Consider the following 19,663-nt stretch of genomic DNA (forward strand, 5'->3'; position numbering starts at 1 on the left):
TGTCATTATTTCAATACTACATATCTTTGTGTGCTTGTACATTTGTCTAATAAGAAACCAGAACGACACTATTGCTCACTAGTAGATAGTCTTTCTATTCCAGTGCTCTTGGCCCTGTGCCTTTCTTGGAATAACGAGATGTTTGCAGTGTTATAGTTTCCAACCTTATGGGTGTGTCTGTTACTGTGTTACAGAACTTGCTTTGTTTTACTGTACTGCTGTACTGCAGTCTGACACAGATGAATTATGGTGTCTGAAGTAGAAATTGATGTGCAGAGTTATTTCATCCTGGATATTTTACAGACTATGAATAATGTGTCAGGGTGGGACAGAAGTCCACCCGCAACAACAGAGTGCTTGTAGCTGTTAGACAGTAAAACAAACAAAGAAGTAGAACTTTGGATTGTTACAAGAGGCAAAATAATGACCGTGTTTCCAAAACCTGTAGTAATGGGTATTCCTACCGTTCAGTGAATAATTAGATCAACAGAGTTCAGGAAACCATCACTTTCATGCAAGATGTTACTTAAATTCCCAGACTACTATTTATAGCATGTGAGAACTGTATATGTCCTCAAGAAAACTTACCTTTTAATATTAGTTGATCCTTACTCTAAAATAGTACCGATAATGTACCGTTACCTTTTCATAATGTATGGCTGCTAATCTACATTTAGTAGTCCAGTATACAAGTCTTCAAGTAATTATTCATTAGTGGTAGTGATGTGTCAAAAATAAAAAAAAACACCTTTCCATCTAACATTCTTGTCTTCTTGGAAACTGGAACTACTCAGTTCTCGGAGTTTTTGATACGGATGAAAATCTTAGAAATGTCAAACACTGTCTTACAAGTGCAGTTTAGTAACTGTGCAGAAGAGTATTACTAATGAAGTACATTAGCATGCAGAGACTTGTCAGTTAGAAAATGGTATTTTGTAGATGTAGTGAATTGAAGGGGGGAGGGTAAAATAAGTCAAGTGCTACTATCCTGTTTTTTATCTACACAGAAATACTTACTTTTCCAAAGTAACAGAGAAAAGAATTCAAATGACATTAGCCATTTTTGTGACTGTTTTGAAGTTTATGAAATATTAACAAGTATTTTTCAGAGCACCTGGCTGCTAAGGTAAATATTCTGATGATAAATAAATTTTGGGGTTAAATGAAAAATCAAATCTGGGTTAAAACTGAGAGTTTGTTTTGTGCTGTGAGTACAAAATTCCAATAAGCTATGTAACTGTAATTTACCAGGTTTTTTTTTCCTCTCCAAGGGGGCTTCTCTTCTGATGATGCTGAAGCATTATCTCACTAAAGATGTTTTTCAAGCTGGCATTGAGGTATATTTGCATAATCACAAATATGGTTCTGCCCAGAGTGATGACTTGTGGGACAGCATGAATGAGGTATTCATCTTTATTACTCTGCTTTTGCGTTTTTTTTTTTACTTCTTACATTTTGTTGTGCATTTTGGGTTATTTCTTTATGAAAGAAATACGACAATATGCTGCATGTAAATAGTCTTGCTTATAATAGTTCTGGCTGGTGGTGCTTCAAGATGAAGCCTTGTCCAAAGGCACTACCCTGCTCACTGCTGGGCTGGTATGCTGGGCCCAGCAATCAGCTGTGTGGTTCACATGAGTAATTGCCCCTGAAAATTTTGCTTGTGCTTACAGGGTTCAACTCCTTCCTACCTCCCCCGTGCTCACTGCACTTTGTGGGTTACAGCTGCTGTCTGCAGAGGCCTTTCTTGTCCACTTTCCAGCAGCACATAGGAAGGCTGTGCTTATACACACAGACTAAAATCAGATCAAGACATGCAGCACACTGTGGTCATATAAATACAGAAAATGCTGTAGCCTTACGGACTCAATTTACTCGTATCCCAGAGAAGTGTTGTGAGGGAATATGCACTGCCATATCCACCCTGTGGAAAACTTAGCTTCTTGTACGTATGTATCCTCTCTAGAGCTACATTGTTAGTGTGTTATAGCCAGACTAATACTAGTCATCTTAAATGCAGGACAAAACTTCTCTTTCATAAAGGAGATGAATTCTAAGTCTGTCTGTAAATACTTGCATCTTGGAATGTGTAACTCTGTGTTGGTGGCAGTGTCTGTTTCTGTAAGCAGAGCTGGGGCTGCAGGAAAGCAGATTGTTGGATAGCCCAGTGCTGCCACTCTGAAACTGGAGGCCAGGTTTCAGAGTGAGAGAGTTTCAGGTTTCAGAGGGAGAGAGGGCCTGGTAAGGGAGAGTTGGGGAGTTGCGGCTGCAGAAGGAGGGATCCCAACAGGGGCAAGCTGCTGGGTATCCTTGCTTCAAGATGCTCAGATACAGGAAAGGGGAACAGAGCTCTCTAAGAGCGTCTGTTACACATGGTGGAGAATGAAGCCTCTGACCAACACTCATCAGTCATGTGTTTGCAGAGAGTGCCCTGTGAGGTGGGCAGTAGTACCCACAGCATGGGGTGACCTCCACAGATGCTTTGCATCTGATCTGAGTCAGGGATTCACTGCTTTTCCAGCATGGAAAAAAGGCCATTCTCAAGATGTCAGATTACTTTCTTAGTCTCTATCTGTGCTTCCAAAAATAACTCTGTTTTAGTCTTTGTTTTGTTGTAGCCCTGCTGTTTGTCTTTGCAATTTTAGCTTTTCTGTGAACTCAGCAGGCCTTGTTTTACAATTCGCTGGAACTCAATCGTAATCTTTGGGAGTCAAAAGTAATTATTTAGAATGCTGGGATTGCTTTATCTACCTCTATTAATATTGTTAAGTCAATTGCCTCCAACCAACTTAGTAACATCTAACCTCAGAACTCAAGAGTGTATTTCTTATTTAAATGACAGACATACCTTTCTTATCTGGGACTTACTTAATACTTAGGAATTCCTGCCAACAGGTTTATCTGGCAGAAGGTGCCTTTCTCTGATGTGGCTACAGCATTCCTCTTTTTCTTTATGTCCATTTCTGGTTGCACATCATTTTTTTTGCCTGAGTCTCTGGGGTTCTTGTGGTCTTGTGTTTTGTGTGTGCTTGTGTTCTGTTGTGTTTTTTTTGTTGTTGTTTTTTCCTTTTTTTATTTTAAGTGTTAATACTTGTGTTTTGACTTAGCCCACACTAAATATACATTCACTTGTATTCCTCTTTTTGAAAGGCTCAGGGTTTAGCTTGTCTGGTCTGGCATTTGAATGACTTTGTTTACATTTGGGCCTTGGATCTGTTGCTTCCCCGAGGAAATACCAGCTACCTTATACTTTATTTCCACTGCTTTTCACTTGTTGCCTCTTTTAATTTACTCAAATGTGCTGGCCCTGTATCCATTTTTCACTGTTATGGTGTTCTGTTTGTCTTCATATTATGATTTCTGCAGCTTGAATTGTGATTTTCTCTTACTTTTTTAGATAGTCTTTCACTTTCAGATTCTCAGACAGTTGGGTAACAGTAGAATCTAGACAGGCTGCAACACTCAGTGCTTTTACACACTGGCTGAGGTTGGCAGGGAGCTCTGGGTCTGTCTACTCCTATCCCTGCTCCAGCAGGGACACCCAGAACAGGTTGCCCCCGACCATGTCTAGGTGGCTCTTGAAGATCTGCAAGTAGAAGACTCAACCACCTCTTTGGGTAACCTCTGCCAGTGCTGTGCCACCTGCATAGCACAGAAGTGCTGCTTCATGTTTAGAGGAGAGCTTCTGTGTGCCAGTTTATGTCCATTGGTCTGGCTCTGGGCCCCACAGAAAAGGGCCTGACTTTGTCCTCTTAACACTCTCCCTTCAAGGATTTGTAGACATTGAAGTTCCTCCTCAGTCTCTTCTTTTCCAGCTTACAACAAGAAAAATCTGAATGTTGGCTTGAATAGACAGCTTGAATCCATAAGGTGAGCAGTAAGATGTTGATGAGGGTACCCAGAAAAAAAGACAGCATGAGTTGGTGAAAGGTATATGATGCTTCTATAACGATACACTGATTTTCTTACGTTCCTTGTAGCTCCACCTGTAAAATGTACATTTTACGTTAGAGGTCATATTGTCTTTTTCAGGTTGGATGATCATCTCTTCTAGCTGAGAAGCATCAATATGTAGATATTATGAAGTATTTGTTCCTCTGTGGTGATGTTATGGTACAAACAGATGTTGAAAGTTTAGAATAGGTTGTGAGGATATACAAAGATTGGTGTCATGTTTTATGATTTTTTTGTTACTGGTATTCCACATCATAACACCATGTGGAGCACTGGGATTTAAAGAGTTAATGCTCCAGTTCTGTGGATCATTGATAGTTCTGGGTATACCTGCATCAAAAGAGAAGAACAACTACATAACCCAGAAGATTTTCCTTTTCCGTTTTCTGTTCAGAGGGAAAGATAAAACTATTCACAGGTCATGAGACTGCTATCTCTTTTCTGCTCATCCTGGTGTGTGTTCCCTAGCTGTCTTGCCTTTAGCATTAAACTAAGGCCTTCAGTTTTTGGATACACTCTCTCTCATTTTATTTAATTTGTTGGCTTCAATTCCTATTGTATTGTATTGTGTTATTTTGCATTCCAATATCTTATTTAGTAAATTAATTATCCTCCTCAGATTGTTGTTGCTGTTTTGTGTTTAGGCTCGTCCCCTATCCTTTTCTCCTTTTCCCCTTTCCCTTTCCTGGGTCATGGGTCCATGCGTACCTCCACCTCAGTTGTCATGGAACCAGGCTGAATCAGCCTGTAAACAACTGACAGCTGGTTAAGTGGGATACTAGAGAGAGAGAGAAAAAAAAATTCCTACAGGAGAGTGCTTAATATAAAGAATAAGTTTATCATTTTGTAATACAAATGTTATCACATTAATTCAATTTCTAATATTCATTTCAGAATTTTGAAAAGGTCTTTAGCCTGAAAAACGTACAAAGTACTGTAATATCAGTAGTGTCAGGGAAAGTGGGGACAGCAAGTTAGATCTGGGGAGCTTCCATAACTTTCTTTTCTGTAAGGTTCTTGTCTCTGTTTTCTCAATATGCCAGTTTATCCTATCTGAAGCTTTCAATTTCTCTTTTCACTACTTGCCTAGGGTATCCTCTACTTCGAAAAATAAAATACATTTTCTCACCTAGATTGTGGCTTGTGAAATTTACACAGTGTCAAAGCATTATAGAATAGTGCAACTACTTACTTGTTAAGTTAAGCAGAGAGATTTGAAAACTTGTGTACCTTTTTTTGCCATGTTCTCATTATGATTATTTGTTTTACAGATCACCAATGGAACGTTAGATGTAAAAAAGTTAATGAAAACTTGGGTTCTGCATAAAGGATTTCCTTTAGTGACTATTAACCGAAAAGGAAAGATCATCTCATTACATCAGGAAAAATTTTTATATCGTGTGGAACTGGATAACTGGACATCAGATGCAAGGTAATCACCTTCTTACTACTTTCTATCCATTAAAATCTTTTATCTTGAACCTTTCTCATTAGTGTTTTTGGGCTCTATGTTTTTACTACTTGCATTCAGAGAAAATATAATTTGGGTTGTAAGGGACCTTTAAGATTATCTAGTTCAAACCTCCATACTATAGAAAAGGACACCTCCCACTAGACAAGTTGCTCAAAGCCCCATACAGCCTGGCCTTGAATGCCTCCAGGGAGAGGGCATCCACAACCTTTGGGCAACCTGTTCCAGTGTCTCACTACCCTCACAGTAAAGAATTTATTCCTAATATCTAGGCTAAATCTGCCCTCTTCCAGTTAAAGCCTTTTCCCCTTGTCTTGTCATGACGTGCTCTTAAAAAAAGTCCCTCCCGGCTTTCTGGAAGGCCATTATAAAGTCCCCCTGGAGCCTTCTCTTCTCCAGGCTGAAGAGCACCAACTCCTTCAGCCTGTCCTCATAGAGGAGATGCTCCAGCCCTCTGGTCATCATTGAGGTGCTTCTCTGGGACCTTCTCCAACATCTTGAGTCCTTCTTATGTTGAGAGCCCCAGAACTGCATGCAGTACTCTTGAGTTGGATCTCACAAGAGTAGAGTAGAGGGTCACACATCCCTCAGCTTGATGGTCACACTCCTCTTGATGTAACCCAGGATATGATTGGCCTTCCAGGCTCCAAGTGCTGGTTCATGTTGAGTCATCCATCAACCAACACCCCCAAATCCTTCCTCTCAGAGCTGTTGTGAAGCCATTCTCCACCCAACCTGTATCTGTGCTTGGGATTGGCCTGACCCAGGTGCAGGACCTTGTTCTTGACCTTGTTGATTTTCTTCAGATTAGTATGGGTCCATCTCTCAAGTCTGTCCAGGTCCCTCTGGATGGCAGTCCTTCCCTATAGCATGTCAGCTTGACTACTCAGCTTAGTGTCATCTGCAAACTTGATGAGAGTGCACTCAATCCCACTGTCCATATCACCTAGAAGATGTTAAATAACACAGGTCCCAGCACCGATCCCCAAGGAAAGCCGCTCATCATCTGCCTCCACTTGGACACTGAGCCGTTGACCACAACCCTCTGAGCATGACTACCATTTCCTTATTCAGCAAGTGGTCCATCCATCAGATCTGTTTTTCTCCACTTTGGCTACCAGGATGTCTTGTGGGACAGTGTCAAATGCTTTGCACAAGTCTAGGTGGATGACATCAATTGCTCTTCCTTTATCCACTGACTCAGTAACTCTGCCATAAAAGGCTACCAAGGTTATCAGGCACAACTTAGCCTTGGTGAAGCTGTGTTTGTTACCCCCTATTACTTCCAACTTTTTTTTCCATTTGCTATAGTAGGTCTTCAGGAGGATCTGCTCCATGATCTTGCTGGATTCAAAAGTGAGACTGACTGGCCTGTAGTTCCCCAGGTTCCCCATGACATTTCAAATACGTTGGGTAGTGGCTTGGCAACTTCATCTGCCAGTTCCCTCTGAACCTGTGGCTGTATCTCATCGAATCCCATGGACTGTGCACCTTCAGGTTCTTTAGATGGTCCTGATCTTTACTTACACCAGGCAAACTTCCTTCTCCCAATTCTTACCTTTGCTTTTTACAACTTGAGTCATGCAGCTAGAGCCTTTACTGGTGAAGGTGGTGGCAAAGAAGTCATGGAGCACTTGAACTTTCTCTGTATCCCTCGTGACCAGGTCTCCAGTTTCTTTCTGGAGAGGGCCCACATCTTCCCTGGCCTTCCTTTTATCACTGATACTCCTGTAGTATTTTTTCTTGTTCCCATTTATGTCCCTGGCTAGATATAATTCTGTCTGGGTTTTAGCTTTTCTGACCTGATCCCTTGCTGTTCGGACAGCTTTTTTGTAGTCCTCCCAGGTAACTTGTTCCTCCTTCCTCTCCCTTTCTTTTTGCACTGAAGTCCAGGAGTTCCTAGTTGATCCATGGAGGCCTCCTGGCATTTTTATCCACATTAATAATAACATAGTAATGATAATAATTAATAATAAGATAATTGATGATCCATGCCTATTTCTACTCAAGCAACTGCTAATATTCTGTGGGCTTCCTTTGTAAGCTGTTTATTATTTTCTGAAGCTTTTAAGTATAACTTGATTACTTGTGGTAAGTGTAAATTCACCAAAGCCTAACCTCACAGGTAAGTATATCTTTTAATTTCAGAAGGGTGTGTGTGCTTAATGAGAAGCTGAAAAAGGCTGCATTGTAGAAGTCTGTGGAAGTCGCTGATTGCCATTTTTTAGAGATGTAGAGCTTCTCCTTTTCTGTCAGTATTCAGTGTGAATCTTGCACCTTGTCACAGCAAAGTATAAAACCCAGAATCAAAGCTTCCTTAATTTAAAATTTTTTAAGATGGCACTAGTACTTGACAGCAGATGGCCAAATAGAATACAGGCAATATTAATTGTATCAAAAGATAAAAGGAAGTATGTATATAAATTCCGAAGAACAAAGGTGAGCCACCTGTTAATTGTAAAAGAGAATTTATTGCAAATATGTTTTATATTATGAAATTTAACTGTAATTTGTAGCACAATGAAGTATGTAAGCTTGAATCACAGAATGGGCTGGGTTGGAAGGGAGTGCAAGGATCATGAATCTCCAAGCCCCCTGCTACAGGCAGGGCCACCAACCTCCCCATTTAATACTAGACCAGGCTGCCCAGGACCCATCCAATCTGGCCTTGAGCACCTCTAGTGACAGGGCATCCACAACCACTCCAGGCAGCCTATTCCAGGACCTCACCTCTGTCATTGTAAAGAACTTCCCTTTGACATCCAACCTAAACCTTCCCTCCCTCAACTTAAAACCATTTCCCCTTGTCCTGCTGTTATCTACCCTTTCAAAGAGTTGACTCTCCTGTTTGTAGGCTCCCTTTAGGTACTGAAAGGCTGCAATTAGGTCACCCCAGCCTTCTTTTCTTTTCTTTTTCTATTTTCATGGGAGGTGCTCCAGCCCCCTGATCATCTTCGTGGCCTTCGTCTGTACCCTCTGTCTTTCTTGTACTGGGGTCTCCAGGCCTGGATACAGTACTCTAGATGGAGCCTCAGTTTTCCAGATTTTCTTGGTTTTATGCAGTTATGTGAAGTCTTAATAAGAACTAAATCCTTTGAATCTTCTTCCACACTCAGGCCCATGGAAGGAATTTGTCCCTTGAGATGCTGCAAGTTGAAGGCTGTGTTTAGTTTTTTTTCAGAGAGAAGGAAGGAAAATAGTTTATGGTTTAATGGAATAAATGTTCATTCCCTTTAAACCATAAACTATTTTCCTTCCTTCTCTCTGATTGTGAGGCTCAATTATTATTCTATGTCTGGCAGATCACATAATCAGAGAATTGTAGGGGTTGGAAGGGACCTCTATGGATCATCTAGTCCAACTCCTTTGCCAAAGCAGGCTCCCTAGACCAGGTTGCACAGGTAGGCACCCAGGCGGTCTTCTTATCAGTTTGGGAAGTTCATGGGAAGTTTTTGAAGAGTGAGTGACTGTGTGAGTCATTCACAGAAAGGCCCCCTGACAAACTGGAGTGCATATCCATTATTTGTTTTGCATCACTTAAAGTTATATTTTATCTAAATAAACACGTCCTTATCATTATGAAGGAAGTTAACATTTATTCATCCAGTTTGCAGTTCACTTCTGTCAATACCAGTAGTGTGCAGTCAGATATGGTTTCTATTACCATGATTTGAAATTTGAGACTTGTACTTGAATAAACCTAAATTGTGGGTTTTTTTTTTTTTTTGTTTGATTGTTTGATTGATTGATTGTTTTTAATGAAACAGATAGAAAGAGAACACTAGACTGAACTGACAATAATACTGGCTGAATTTCTGATGCAGCCATATATTTCCTATCTGCATGACTTTGTACAGGGTACTTAGCATGCTGGAACTAAGAAATAAGTACTAGGATATCTTCTCACGATAGGAACAATAATTAAAAAAAGCTATACATGCTTTTTTCAGTCATATTTGGATTATATTAGTATTTTTTATGTAATTTTAATGTATTAAATGCTTAAATTAAAAACCTGAACACAGCCACATAGACATAATAAGACATAATCTTTGCTTCTCTTTGTAGTTATCTCTGGGATATTCCTCTAACCTACACAACTAATAGGTGCAACTTTACCCATTGCATTAATGCCTATTTACTGGACCAGAAATCAGGTATGTGATTGGAAGCAATTTAAGTATTGCAAACTACTGATCTTTCTGAGTATAAAATGTGAAGATAAAGAACAGAGTACAAAATAGTTGCAAATGCAGTGAGTTCTGTCATCAAACTGTGTTGATAGAGTGTTGACAGCAGCATAGACAGAAGCACAGGTCTGGAATTCGTTAAATCCTGTTCTCTTCTCATCCTAATGCATGCCCAAACTGTCTTGAATCCTTCAGGGAGTACTGAATTCAATTAGAATTGCTCTGCCAGTGTACTGAAATTTGAAGAAGTTACTTTCAGCTCAGATATTACTTATTTTGTTTCTTGTTATAAGAATGTATTCCATCTGGAACAGATTCCGGTTTTACAATACCTTTCTCAAAAACTTAGTCTATGATTTTTTTTTCAGATAAGCTTCCTCTTTTGCTACATTAACTAGTTTGAATCTCACATTGCAAGTCTGTGTGTTTGTTTTTAATTCAGTCCTGTTTTTCTCTGTACCATGAGAATAGTTGCTTTACAGTTTCATGTAGTATTGTACTAAAAACAGTTTGGATATCTCCCCCTTTGTTCCACTGACATGAATATTTTCTAGCATATTTAAGTGGAACTTCCTTACTGCTTACACAGTCTTCATGAATAAATGTTTTTTCTTCATGAAATTTTCCACACAGCGTATTTAACTTGCAGTTACATTTAATTCATAAATCTATCTCTGATTCTACTGTTTAAGACTGTAGAAAATCAAAATCAGACATGTAGAGCTGATCTTGACGTGATTGCTATTTACTATATTTTACAAATTTCCCTCAGCCCTCAGAAATGTCAGCCCTCAGAAAAGTGACTCAGAGAGAGTCACTTTTCAAAGAAAATCAGCCCTCAGAAGTGACTTTAAAAATAGTATAAGTACTATAAATAAGAATATTGTTATTGTCATTCTAATGTTGCCTGTACAAAATCATTTCCTCATTTATTACTAAGCTTTGTAATTTGATCTGGATATTTAGAAATAATCTTTGTGAGTTATCAGAATGGAAAAACAAAGTTGTTTAATTGAATGTGTGTTTGATCTTATTATAATTAATGGATAAGTAGCCTGATTTCAAATAATTGTGTCAATAGTAGAATATATAATAACTCACAAGCCCTGACTATGGAGTGGTAGCGTTAATTTTACTCACTGTCTTGTCAAGCCTGAGGCTTGATTTAGCATATTTAAATACTTGTCCTGATGTCAGAATAATAGGGTGTGCCCTGTTACCTATCACACACAGTCATCTTGAGTGAAAAGTGTTCCTATTTCTGCTGCTGGATTGGAGAGCTTCACTTATTTAACACTGTTCACAGTTCTGTGGCAACAGTTCTGCGGCAGTTATGTGCCATGTTGTTTTTCATTTGTTGTATTTTAGCATGCATAGATGCAGTTGGAGGCAGATTGTTATGTTGTTCATTCAGATGTAGCTCGAAAAGATGAAGAAGTACAGCCCAGTATTTTGGAGCCTTCACTTGGAATATTTTTGCTAGCTGTCCCCCCTCATAGTGGGGGGTACTAATGAGTGGAAGATGAATTGTTAACTCTAGAACTACTACTTCATACATTTGGATTTGAAAGATCGGATGCTATGTCTTAGTGTCTGCTGCTAACTGGGTCTTTCCATTAGGTGTCATTGAACTTCCAGAAGAGGTGGAATGGATAAAATTCAATGTGGACATGAATGGTTATTACATAGTAAATTATGATGAAGACTGGAAAACACTGATTGATCTGTTGAAAAAAAACCACACTGCTTTAAGTGCTAAAGACAGAGCCAATTTGATCAACAATATTTTCAACCTTGCAAGGTAAGATTTTTGTATTATAAAGTGTAATTAATATGAATTTCAGGTTTTTTTCAAATTGAAGAATCAGATCTGGATTTGGTGATGGCTACTTTAAAGAAATTTTTATTCAGTCTTCATTAGCTTCATAAAACTGTTCACTAATTGTTTTTGTTAGTTATTAATTATTTAATTCATGCTTACATATTGGTTTGAGATGTCATCTTGCTGTTTTGTTTTTTTTTTTGTCGTTTCTTTTCTTAGAGCAGCATCCGTTTATTTACATTCCAGAGGTACATGATAGCTTCCTTTGCTGGAAGACATTATTTTCTTTAATTTTCTGACTGTTCATTTGTGTATTCTGTTGAAGAATACTTCTCCTTAGACAAGCAAGTGGTTTGCCTTTCAAGTTTTTACTGGATGCTCCCCTGCTCTTTCACTGTTGGCACCACCTGAAGTGAGGCTGAAGGATATAGAAGGCCTCTTGGACAGCACTTTCCTGTAGTAGTACTACTACATGTACCATCATTTATGATAAATATTTTTGGATGTCATTTTGACACCCTTCTAGCTATTTCAGTTCAATGTTTGGAAACCTATTCAATAACTACCTTCTTGCTAATGTTATAATTCAAAAACATTTACATCTAAAGCATTTCTTATTACTCTGTTCACCTATCTCTCTGTTAGTTTAATGGAGATTATTGTAACTTGGGTAAGACTGATGTTGTCGCTGAAACCATTTCAATGTTCATTGACCTGCAGTCTAGGAAAAGAATCTCTGAAAAAGGCCTTTGAGCTGATTGATTACCTTAAGGAAGAGAGCAGCACTGCACCGCTCACTCAAGCTTTGTTTCAGCTGGGTCTTATTTTCAGCCTTCTAGAGAAAAGGGGTGAACAACAGCTGGCAGCTCGTGTCATGGTATGTCTTAGTTTTCTGTTACTTGTAGTTTGAAATAATAGTTCTTTGTAGTGTTTACAGTTAAATTAGAGTTGCCTGTTGAATTTGTCATTCAGTGACATCATCAGTTCAAACTAGGATTCTAGGTAGTTGTCAATCATAACAACTCTTGTGAGGTAGCAATAATATACTGGAGTGCTAAATTTTTTGAGGTGACTTTCCTATTTTTTGTAGGACTGGTAAGGTAGTGGAATTTGGAGATTTACAACAGGGGCTATTAAAGTCAAGATAGTGCTCAGTCTATGACATTTTCTACTACAGAAGGGCTATTTCCAAAATTGTTGTAGCTAGAGATCACAGATCAAATGTATTTGTATAGAAGCTGCAGGGGAAAAAAAAGTAGTGCTATTTCCTGTAAAAATACAAATGTGCTAATGGTTATCATTCCCTCATTTCAGCCGAGAGAGAGGTTAGCATGATGCAATGCTACAAACCTAGCAATAAAATAAAGAGTGTAGGCTCAGTTCTTGTTACAGAAATGTCTTAGATCTTCCTTCTTACTTAAAAGTTTCCTTTTTGTACTCAAGCACAAGTTTAAAATGATCCTTGGAAACTATTATAGCAGTTGCTTTTTTAGTTTCTGTCAATCTTTCCTCATCGAGTTTTTGTTCAGAGATTTTGCTGTCATTATCTGCTCTGAAAAACAGCCTACAGTATCTATTAGATTATAATGGTAGCTTGGTATCTCAGCTGATAAGGTTTGCTGGGGTACCTAGCTGATGCTACAAAACTAGAAACGTGGAAGGTTTATGCTATAGATAAAGCTTTATTATGCTAAACTAAGGAGCAGTACTGTCACTTGATGGAGTTAAAAGCAGTTAAACATTCAGAAGCTGTAATTTAGTTGAGATCATAATCTGGCTATGTGTTTAAACTGTAGTAGCTTGAGGAATAGTCTTCAATGTGCATATGCAATATTAGGTGTAGACCTAGATTGTCTATGAATCTATGTCGTATCTAATGTATTTGAGGAAAAACTACTATGCTTAATGTCCACAGTTATAAAACTTTTTATTTATTAATTAACTGGTTTTGTTAGAAAATCCTTCTGGTAAGAATTAGCTACTGCTAATAATTTTTCCTCCTTCAGTACAGAATAGAACTCCTGCTTGGAAATAAAATTGATCAACAGCACTGGACAGATGATGGGACATTATCTGAACGAGAACTCCGGTCAATGCTGCTAACTTTTGCATGCACCCATGGTATAAGAAACTGTAGAACATCTGCGTCTAAGATGTTTGATGACTGGATGAAATCCAATGGAACAATGAGGTACTAAAACCCCTGGGCTTTCACTGTTTTACCTACCTCTTCTTGTTATCCTGCCATTTGAGGGCATTTCATTCTGTCATTCACTGTTGCTAGTCTAAAAGTAGTTGCAGTTTTAAGGTGAGAGGGAAAACCGGGCTAGATATTAACATTTCATCTGCAGTCTTACTAAGGGTAACTGCAAAATCATCTGCAGATTGAATCCATGTATGTTTCCTAAGCTGAATACTCAAAGAGAATTAGTTACTTAGCACGGTTAAAGTATACCTTTTTATCTTGCAGAACTCATTCTACTCTGGGTTTTTGTGTATTTTGTGCCATAGAAAATGACTCTGATTTTTTACCACTTGCTGTGCTATCATACAGTTTTTTCAAGTGAGTTGAAGTACTAGAATGGCGCAAATTCTTGTGTCCAGCAAGAATACAAGTGCTATGGAAATACACTGTAGAAATGAAAGGGATCTCTTTGAAGCTAATCTTTTCATTTTGTAACTTTTCTTCCTTTTCTCAGATGAGCATTTTTTGTCCTCCCTTTTTTTGTTTTGTTTTGTTTTTTTCCCTGTAGTCTTCCTAATGATCTTATGAAAGCCATATTTATAACTGGAGCCAAAACTAATGATGGCTGGGAATTCCTCCTGAAGATGTACTCCTCTTCAGTTTCTGAAGCAGAGAAAAGCAAAATGATTGAAGCCTTGGCCAGCACAGAAGATGTCAGAAAGATGATGTGGTATGAAATAGACAGAAAGTTCTGTGTTGTGTAAATTTAGTGTTAAAACCTGTTCTTTTTTTCTTAAATATGATATTTGTGCTTTCACTGAAAAAATGTGCATATTTAATAAAGTCTAGCTAGATGTTTTCTACAGGATTCCATAAACAGCAGAACCTATTATAATTCTCATCAAAATAATTTATATGATGGTGTAGATCAAGGTGAAATATATACTGAGAAAATAATTGAACTTAAGTGCTTTGTAGCAGCAGTAAAGAAAATTTAAGGCTTTGTGGTAACAGTAACACAAATGTCAGCTTGCTCTATTTACATCTTCTTAACCAATGCAGTAACTAGTTGTTTGGTTTTTTTTTGTATGTGTGTCAGCGTATATCATTTTTTTTGTTTGTTTTATTGTTCTTTCTTCTTTCTTTGGCCTTATGCTATGCTTCCATGCCTCTTCAAGTTTAAATCTTGATATTACGTGATTGACACAATAACCATCCTGGCAGGTGACTTCATTTACAGATTTTATCTTTACTTATCAATGAGTTATGTTTTATTTTACAAGTTGTGAGAATTTACTCCATCTCAACACTAGTGAAAACTCAGGTACTTGGATTATTCTAAGGTCATTCTGTTTGTGAAAACTCAAGTAAAATGAATGTGGTACATATAAAATGTAGTATCAGTATACTCCAGATGTCAGAAATTGCTTGTTATTTTTTCTGTTATACAATCTTGTCTGTCAAATTCAGGAGTATCAGGAGAACCATGTGAAAATATAAATAAGAAAGATTTCTTTTCCTGCCCCTTTTCATATACTTTGTCTTTTAGGTTAATGCAGAACAGCCTTGAGGGAGAGGTCATCAGGACACAGGAGCTTTCACATATCATAGCAACTATTAGCCACAGTTTGCCTGGACATTTGCTGGCCTGGGACTTCGTCAAAGAGAACTGGGAAAAACTTACACGAAAGTAAGACTGATGTAGCTGAAGTGCACACTCCCATTGGCAAACAGATCACTTTTATCATGTCCCAGTGAATAAGTAGTTTGCTTCATGTAGGAATGATTATATTGAAATTTCAATTCCTGTTTTAAAATCTGACTTTACAAAAACACTTGTAAAATTATCTTTTAATCTTGCCAGTGGTTGATGGGACTTCAGAGACTCCTGAAGCCTATTAATTATTCTAGAAAATCTTGATTTGAATTTCTTTTAAAAGTATGCCCTCTGAGATGATTACGTAGGACGTTTATGAGATGAAAAATATTCAGAAGTAGACACCAGGGAATTAATTCATCATTTATTTTTTCTGTCTTTCTGTAGTAATCTCAAAACCAAATAACCAAAAAATACCACTTGTTTTAGAAATATATGTTCTCCATAACAGACCTTTAAAGCGTACCCAGCTGACGAGCTGATCTTCAAATCTTTGATAAGCTGATAGTTACATGGAAAATGATATTTCTGTGTTCTAGTTTTGATCTGGAACATTTTCATGTTGCTGAAAAGGCTTCTCCCAGATAAAGATTTATGCTTCAGCAAGTTGAATTAATTAATAATCAGTAACTGCTTGGTTCAAAATTAGTCCTGTAGGCAAACTTGATTATTTTTGAATGCATACCACAAATACAGACATAGTTGTTCAACATGCAGTGTCTTCAGCTTTTACTGTTCATAGAAGTTTGAAAATTTTCCATATCTTTGTCTTTGAATTTCAGTTTTTGGATGTTTTAAATGTTCTGAGGATTATATTTCTAAGACCTTGTATCTGTTTTAGAAAAACAGGTATGTAAACTTAAATCTAAACGCTTCTAGTGATTTCTAGTGAAACCAACCAACTGAAATGAACAAGAACATGTGCATATGCAGAACCTGTATGTTAAAGTGGCTTCTAATTTTTTCTTCTTTGTATTTCAGGTTTCACCTAGGCTCCTATACTATCCAGAATATCATTAGTTCATCAACTTCCCAGTTTGCAACAAAGGTGCATCTACTTGAGGTTGGTGACTAAATGAAATAGGAAGTATTTACTAGTGCCAGTGTTGGTTTTGGTTACATGGAGAATGAGGAAAGCATGTATTATTTATTTATGTGATTAATTAACACATTATTTATTGTGATTAATGAATGCCCTTTGCAGGGATATACAGGTATTCCTATCCCTCTGTCACACATAAGAGATATATACAGAAACATGCTAAAAATTACATATTTAATCTGTGGCAGTTGGCATACAGTACAGCTGTTTGTTTATATTGCTTTGGTTTCCTGTTCATCTGAACGCTCTGTCTCTCAAAACAGTGATGGAAAAAATTTATCATAGAATCATAGAATCCTTAGGGTTGGAAGGGACCTTTGAGGGACATCTAGTCCCAACTCCTCTGCAATGAACTGAGACACCACAGCTAGAAAGGTTGCACAGGGCCTTATCCAGCCTCGCCTTGGAAGTCTCCAGGGATGGGCTATCCACCACAACACTAGGTAACCTGTTCCAGTGCCTTACCACTCTCTCTGTTTTCCTTATATCTAGCCTTAATTTACTGTGCTTGAGCTCAAAGCCGTTCTACTTGTTCTGTCACCACAGACCCTGCCAAAGAGTTTGTGCCCTCTTCTTTCCTGTAGCTGCCCTTTAGAGATACTAAAAGGCTGCTATCATGTCACGTTGCAGCTTTCTCCAGGCTGAACAGCCCCAGCTCTCTCAGCTTGTCCTCCTAGGAGAGGATTTAGCTGTCAGCAGTTACACAGAACTGTCTTGGATGTTCAGTATCAGTTCAGATCCAATTAATATTCATGAGAAATCTCTGAGTCTTCCCTAACAGGGCCCTGAAGTTCATGTGTTAAAAGTGGTTTAAGGTCTGGTCTAATGTTTTCATTCAGAAAATTGGATGGAGATAGCTGCTTATGATTTGAACTGTCATATTTCAATTATTTCAACTATTGATAGCTATAATATTGAATGGGAGTGGGGGTCATTCCGGAGGACTGAAGTGAGTCTCTAAAAACAAATCTTTTTTAGAAAACAGAATATTATTCCAGAACTGAGAGTGCTTTGTGATTGCTCAGCACTTAGTGTGACGAGTGAATATCTATTTATTGGTAAACTTATTGAAACCAAACAGCAACCCTGCCATGATAGGTAGTTGGATCTAGATGATCTTTAAGGACCCTGCCAACTCAGGCCATTCTGTAATTCTGTTTGCTGCAGTTCCTGTAAAGTATGTTCTCCTTTCTATTTTGGAAAGTCAGCTCTGAGAATTTGGCTTGATACAAGGCTTTGCTTCTGAATCTGGCTGTTTGGACAGTGTTGAATTTAATTAAGACTTTCTTTTCTCTTGTTATGCAGGTGAGAACATTTTTTGAGTCAAAATCAGAAGAGAGCTCTAAACTGCGTTGTGTAAAAGAGGCAATTGAAACAATTCAACTCAATATCCAGTGGATGGAGACGAACTTAGCAAAGCTACAAGAATGGCTGTAGTGCACATCATGTTCTAGTGTGCCAGCCATTTAGGAAATCTGTGGACATTTGCTCCATTTCTTTCACAAAAGCCAGGATGAAACCAGGCATCGCTGCAACATTGTTTGCACTATTAGAGAGTCTAGATAGCTCAGGGCATGTCTCACATAAAATTTGATTTCCCTTGAAGCATTTATGTGCAGGATTTAAGTATTTATCGTGGAATGGTTTTCATCTGTAGACCAAACATCTCCAGAAGTGATGGCAGATAATTTTTATATTTGACACTTAACATCTTTAATTTGGAGTAATGTTCTAGTTTCTCATCAGTGGAATTAATAAGTTTTTAAATGCAAAAAATACAGGTAGTTTACACAGAAACTACAGAAGCTATTGTGCAACAAAATCATACTTAAGATACTGTTAGTGGATTGAACTATAACTGATGTTGCTATGTTGTCTGTAAGCAACTGCACAAAACTACCATTAGACGTGGCTACAGGCTAGTTCATCTGTCAAAATGACTACTGATTTCTCCACTTTGGACTATTTAATTTCATAATTTGTTTCAGAGGTTCTGCAATTAGTCAGTATGTATCAGCTACTTCATTTGGATAATTTTATGCTTTTTTCCCTTGCTTTTTACCTCCTATATTACAGGACAAGTTGTGTACACTGTTTTCTGTTTTAATGTAGTTTTAGAAATCTTCTCTTTTAGGTTTTAATGGTCATGAAAAACCTTGTGAGACAAATCTGCAAATTCTTTAAAAGAAGGGGATCTAAAAGCAGAGATGTACCACATTGGAAAGGCAACATACCAATTATGCATTCTGTCAGTCTTTCAAAAGCAGTGAAAAAGGTCATTTTTGAGGCATTGCATATGCATATAACACATAGAAGAGTAAGCATACTTGTTTATGTGAATATGTGATGATGTTTTCAAATGTTCATTTCACTATTGATGCACCTTTTGTGGAATCTTGCAAGCAGATTTGCCTGTTGTCTTATTACAAGCCAATTACACGATCTGTGTAATTGAAGTGTTAATAGAGGTTGAATTTTTTGGACTAAACAAATTTAATTTGCCAGTAAATTCTGGAGAAGATAACTCTTTGAATTTGTCACAGGTAATTCAAACTGAAGGCTTTAATTTATGAAATTGCAGCATTGTCTATACAGTTAATTAGCAGAAATGGTAAGCTACAATTGCTTAAACCATGCTGTACTTTTCAGAATGGAAGGTTCTTTCCTAGAAAAGAAATTTCTCATTTTTTTCATCAACTCACATTAAAAATAACATTTGCAGTTCTAATCTTGAAGTTATCAGAAGGAGTGTTAGCTTTGAGAGTGCACAAACATTTATTTGCCCAGAAGGCCCAGAAATGAATGGTTTTCACAGGTACTTAAGAAGGAATTGGTGGTGTAAGCACTGAAAGTAGGTCGTACTATCCTACTTCCATACAAATTATGCAATTAGAATTGTAACTACATTCTTTGTTGTTTTTTTTTTAAGCCAACTGTCATGTCTTGTGGTTTTATTTCTTCATGTATTTTAAACCTTTGTGCTCTTGGCATAAATATTATCTCTATATTTGTATGCTTGTGTGTAAATAGTTATCAGTTTTATTTTGCAGTCCCTTCTCAATGTTAAATGAGAAAACAGTAGTATGCTTTCACTTTCCTATCCTGTCAAACTTATTTTTCTTCAGCTCTGACTGGTACTGAGGCATATAAAATTTCAAATGGAAATTGTGGAGGAAGATCTCCTCTTCCTCCTCTGATTTCTGCTGCAGGACTTAAATATTTTATTCAGATGCTTTACTGATAGTCAGCTCTTTGCAAGGAAATTGCATGCAGCTAATCTTC

At 37.7% G+C, this 19,663-nt stretch overlaps 1 protein-coding gene across 1 annotated transcript in view; it reads left to right on the forward strand.

The window, feature by feature from the left end:
- LNPEP (leucyl and cystinyl aminopeptidase) overlaps window positions 1-18,822 on the forward strand; it is a 53,192-nt gene extending 34,370 nt beyond the window's left edge. The window contains exons 9-18 of the mRNA XM_065740656.1: window positions 1,272-1,403; window positions 5,226-5,386; window positions 9,494-9,582; window positions 11,236-11,416; window positions 12,158-12,314; window positions 13,444-13,628; window positions 14,191-14,352; window positions 15,172-15,312; window positions 16,261-16,342; window positions 17,687-18,822. Coding sequence (XP_065596728.1) covers window positions 1,272-1,403; window positions 5,226-5,386; window positions 9,494-9,582; window positions 11,236-11,416; window positions 12,158-12,314; window positions 13,444-13,628; window positions 14,191-14,352; window positions 15,172-15,312; window positions 16,261-16,342; window positions 17,687-17,818 — 1,422 coding nt within the window. The 3' untranslated portion in view covers window positions 17,819-18,822. The remainder of the gene's footprint in view (window positions 1-1,271; window positions 1,404-5,225; window positions 5,387-9,493; window positions 9,583-11,235; window positions 11,417-12,157; window positions 12,315-13,443; window positions 13,629-14,190; window positions 14,353-15,171; window positions 15,313-16,260; window positions 16,343-17,686) is intronic.
- The last annotated feature ends 841 nt before the right edge of the window (window positions 18,823-19,663 follow it).

The sequence above is a fragment of the Cyrtonyx montezumae genome, unplaced genomic scaffold, assembly GCF_038088225.1.
Source record: "Cyrtonyx montezumae isolate F1298 unplaced genomic scaffold, pur_monq_1.0 scaffold_29, whole genome shotgun sequence".
In the NCBI taxonomy this organism is placed as follows: Eukaryota; Metazoa; Chordata; class Aves; order Galliformes; family Odontophoridae; genus Cyrtonyx; species Cyrtonyx montezumae.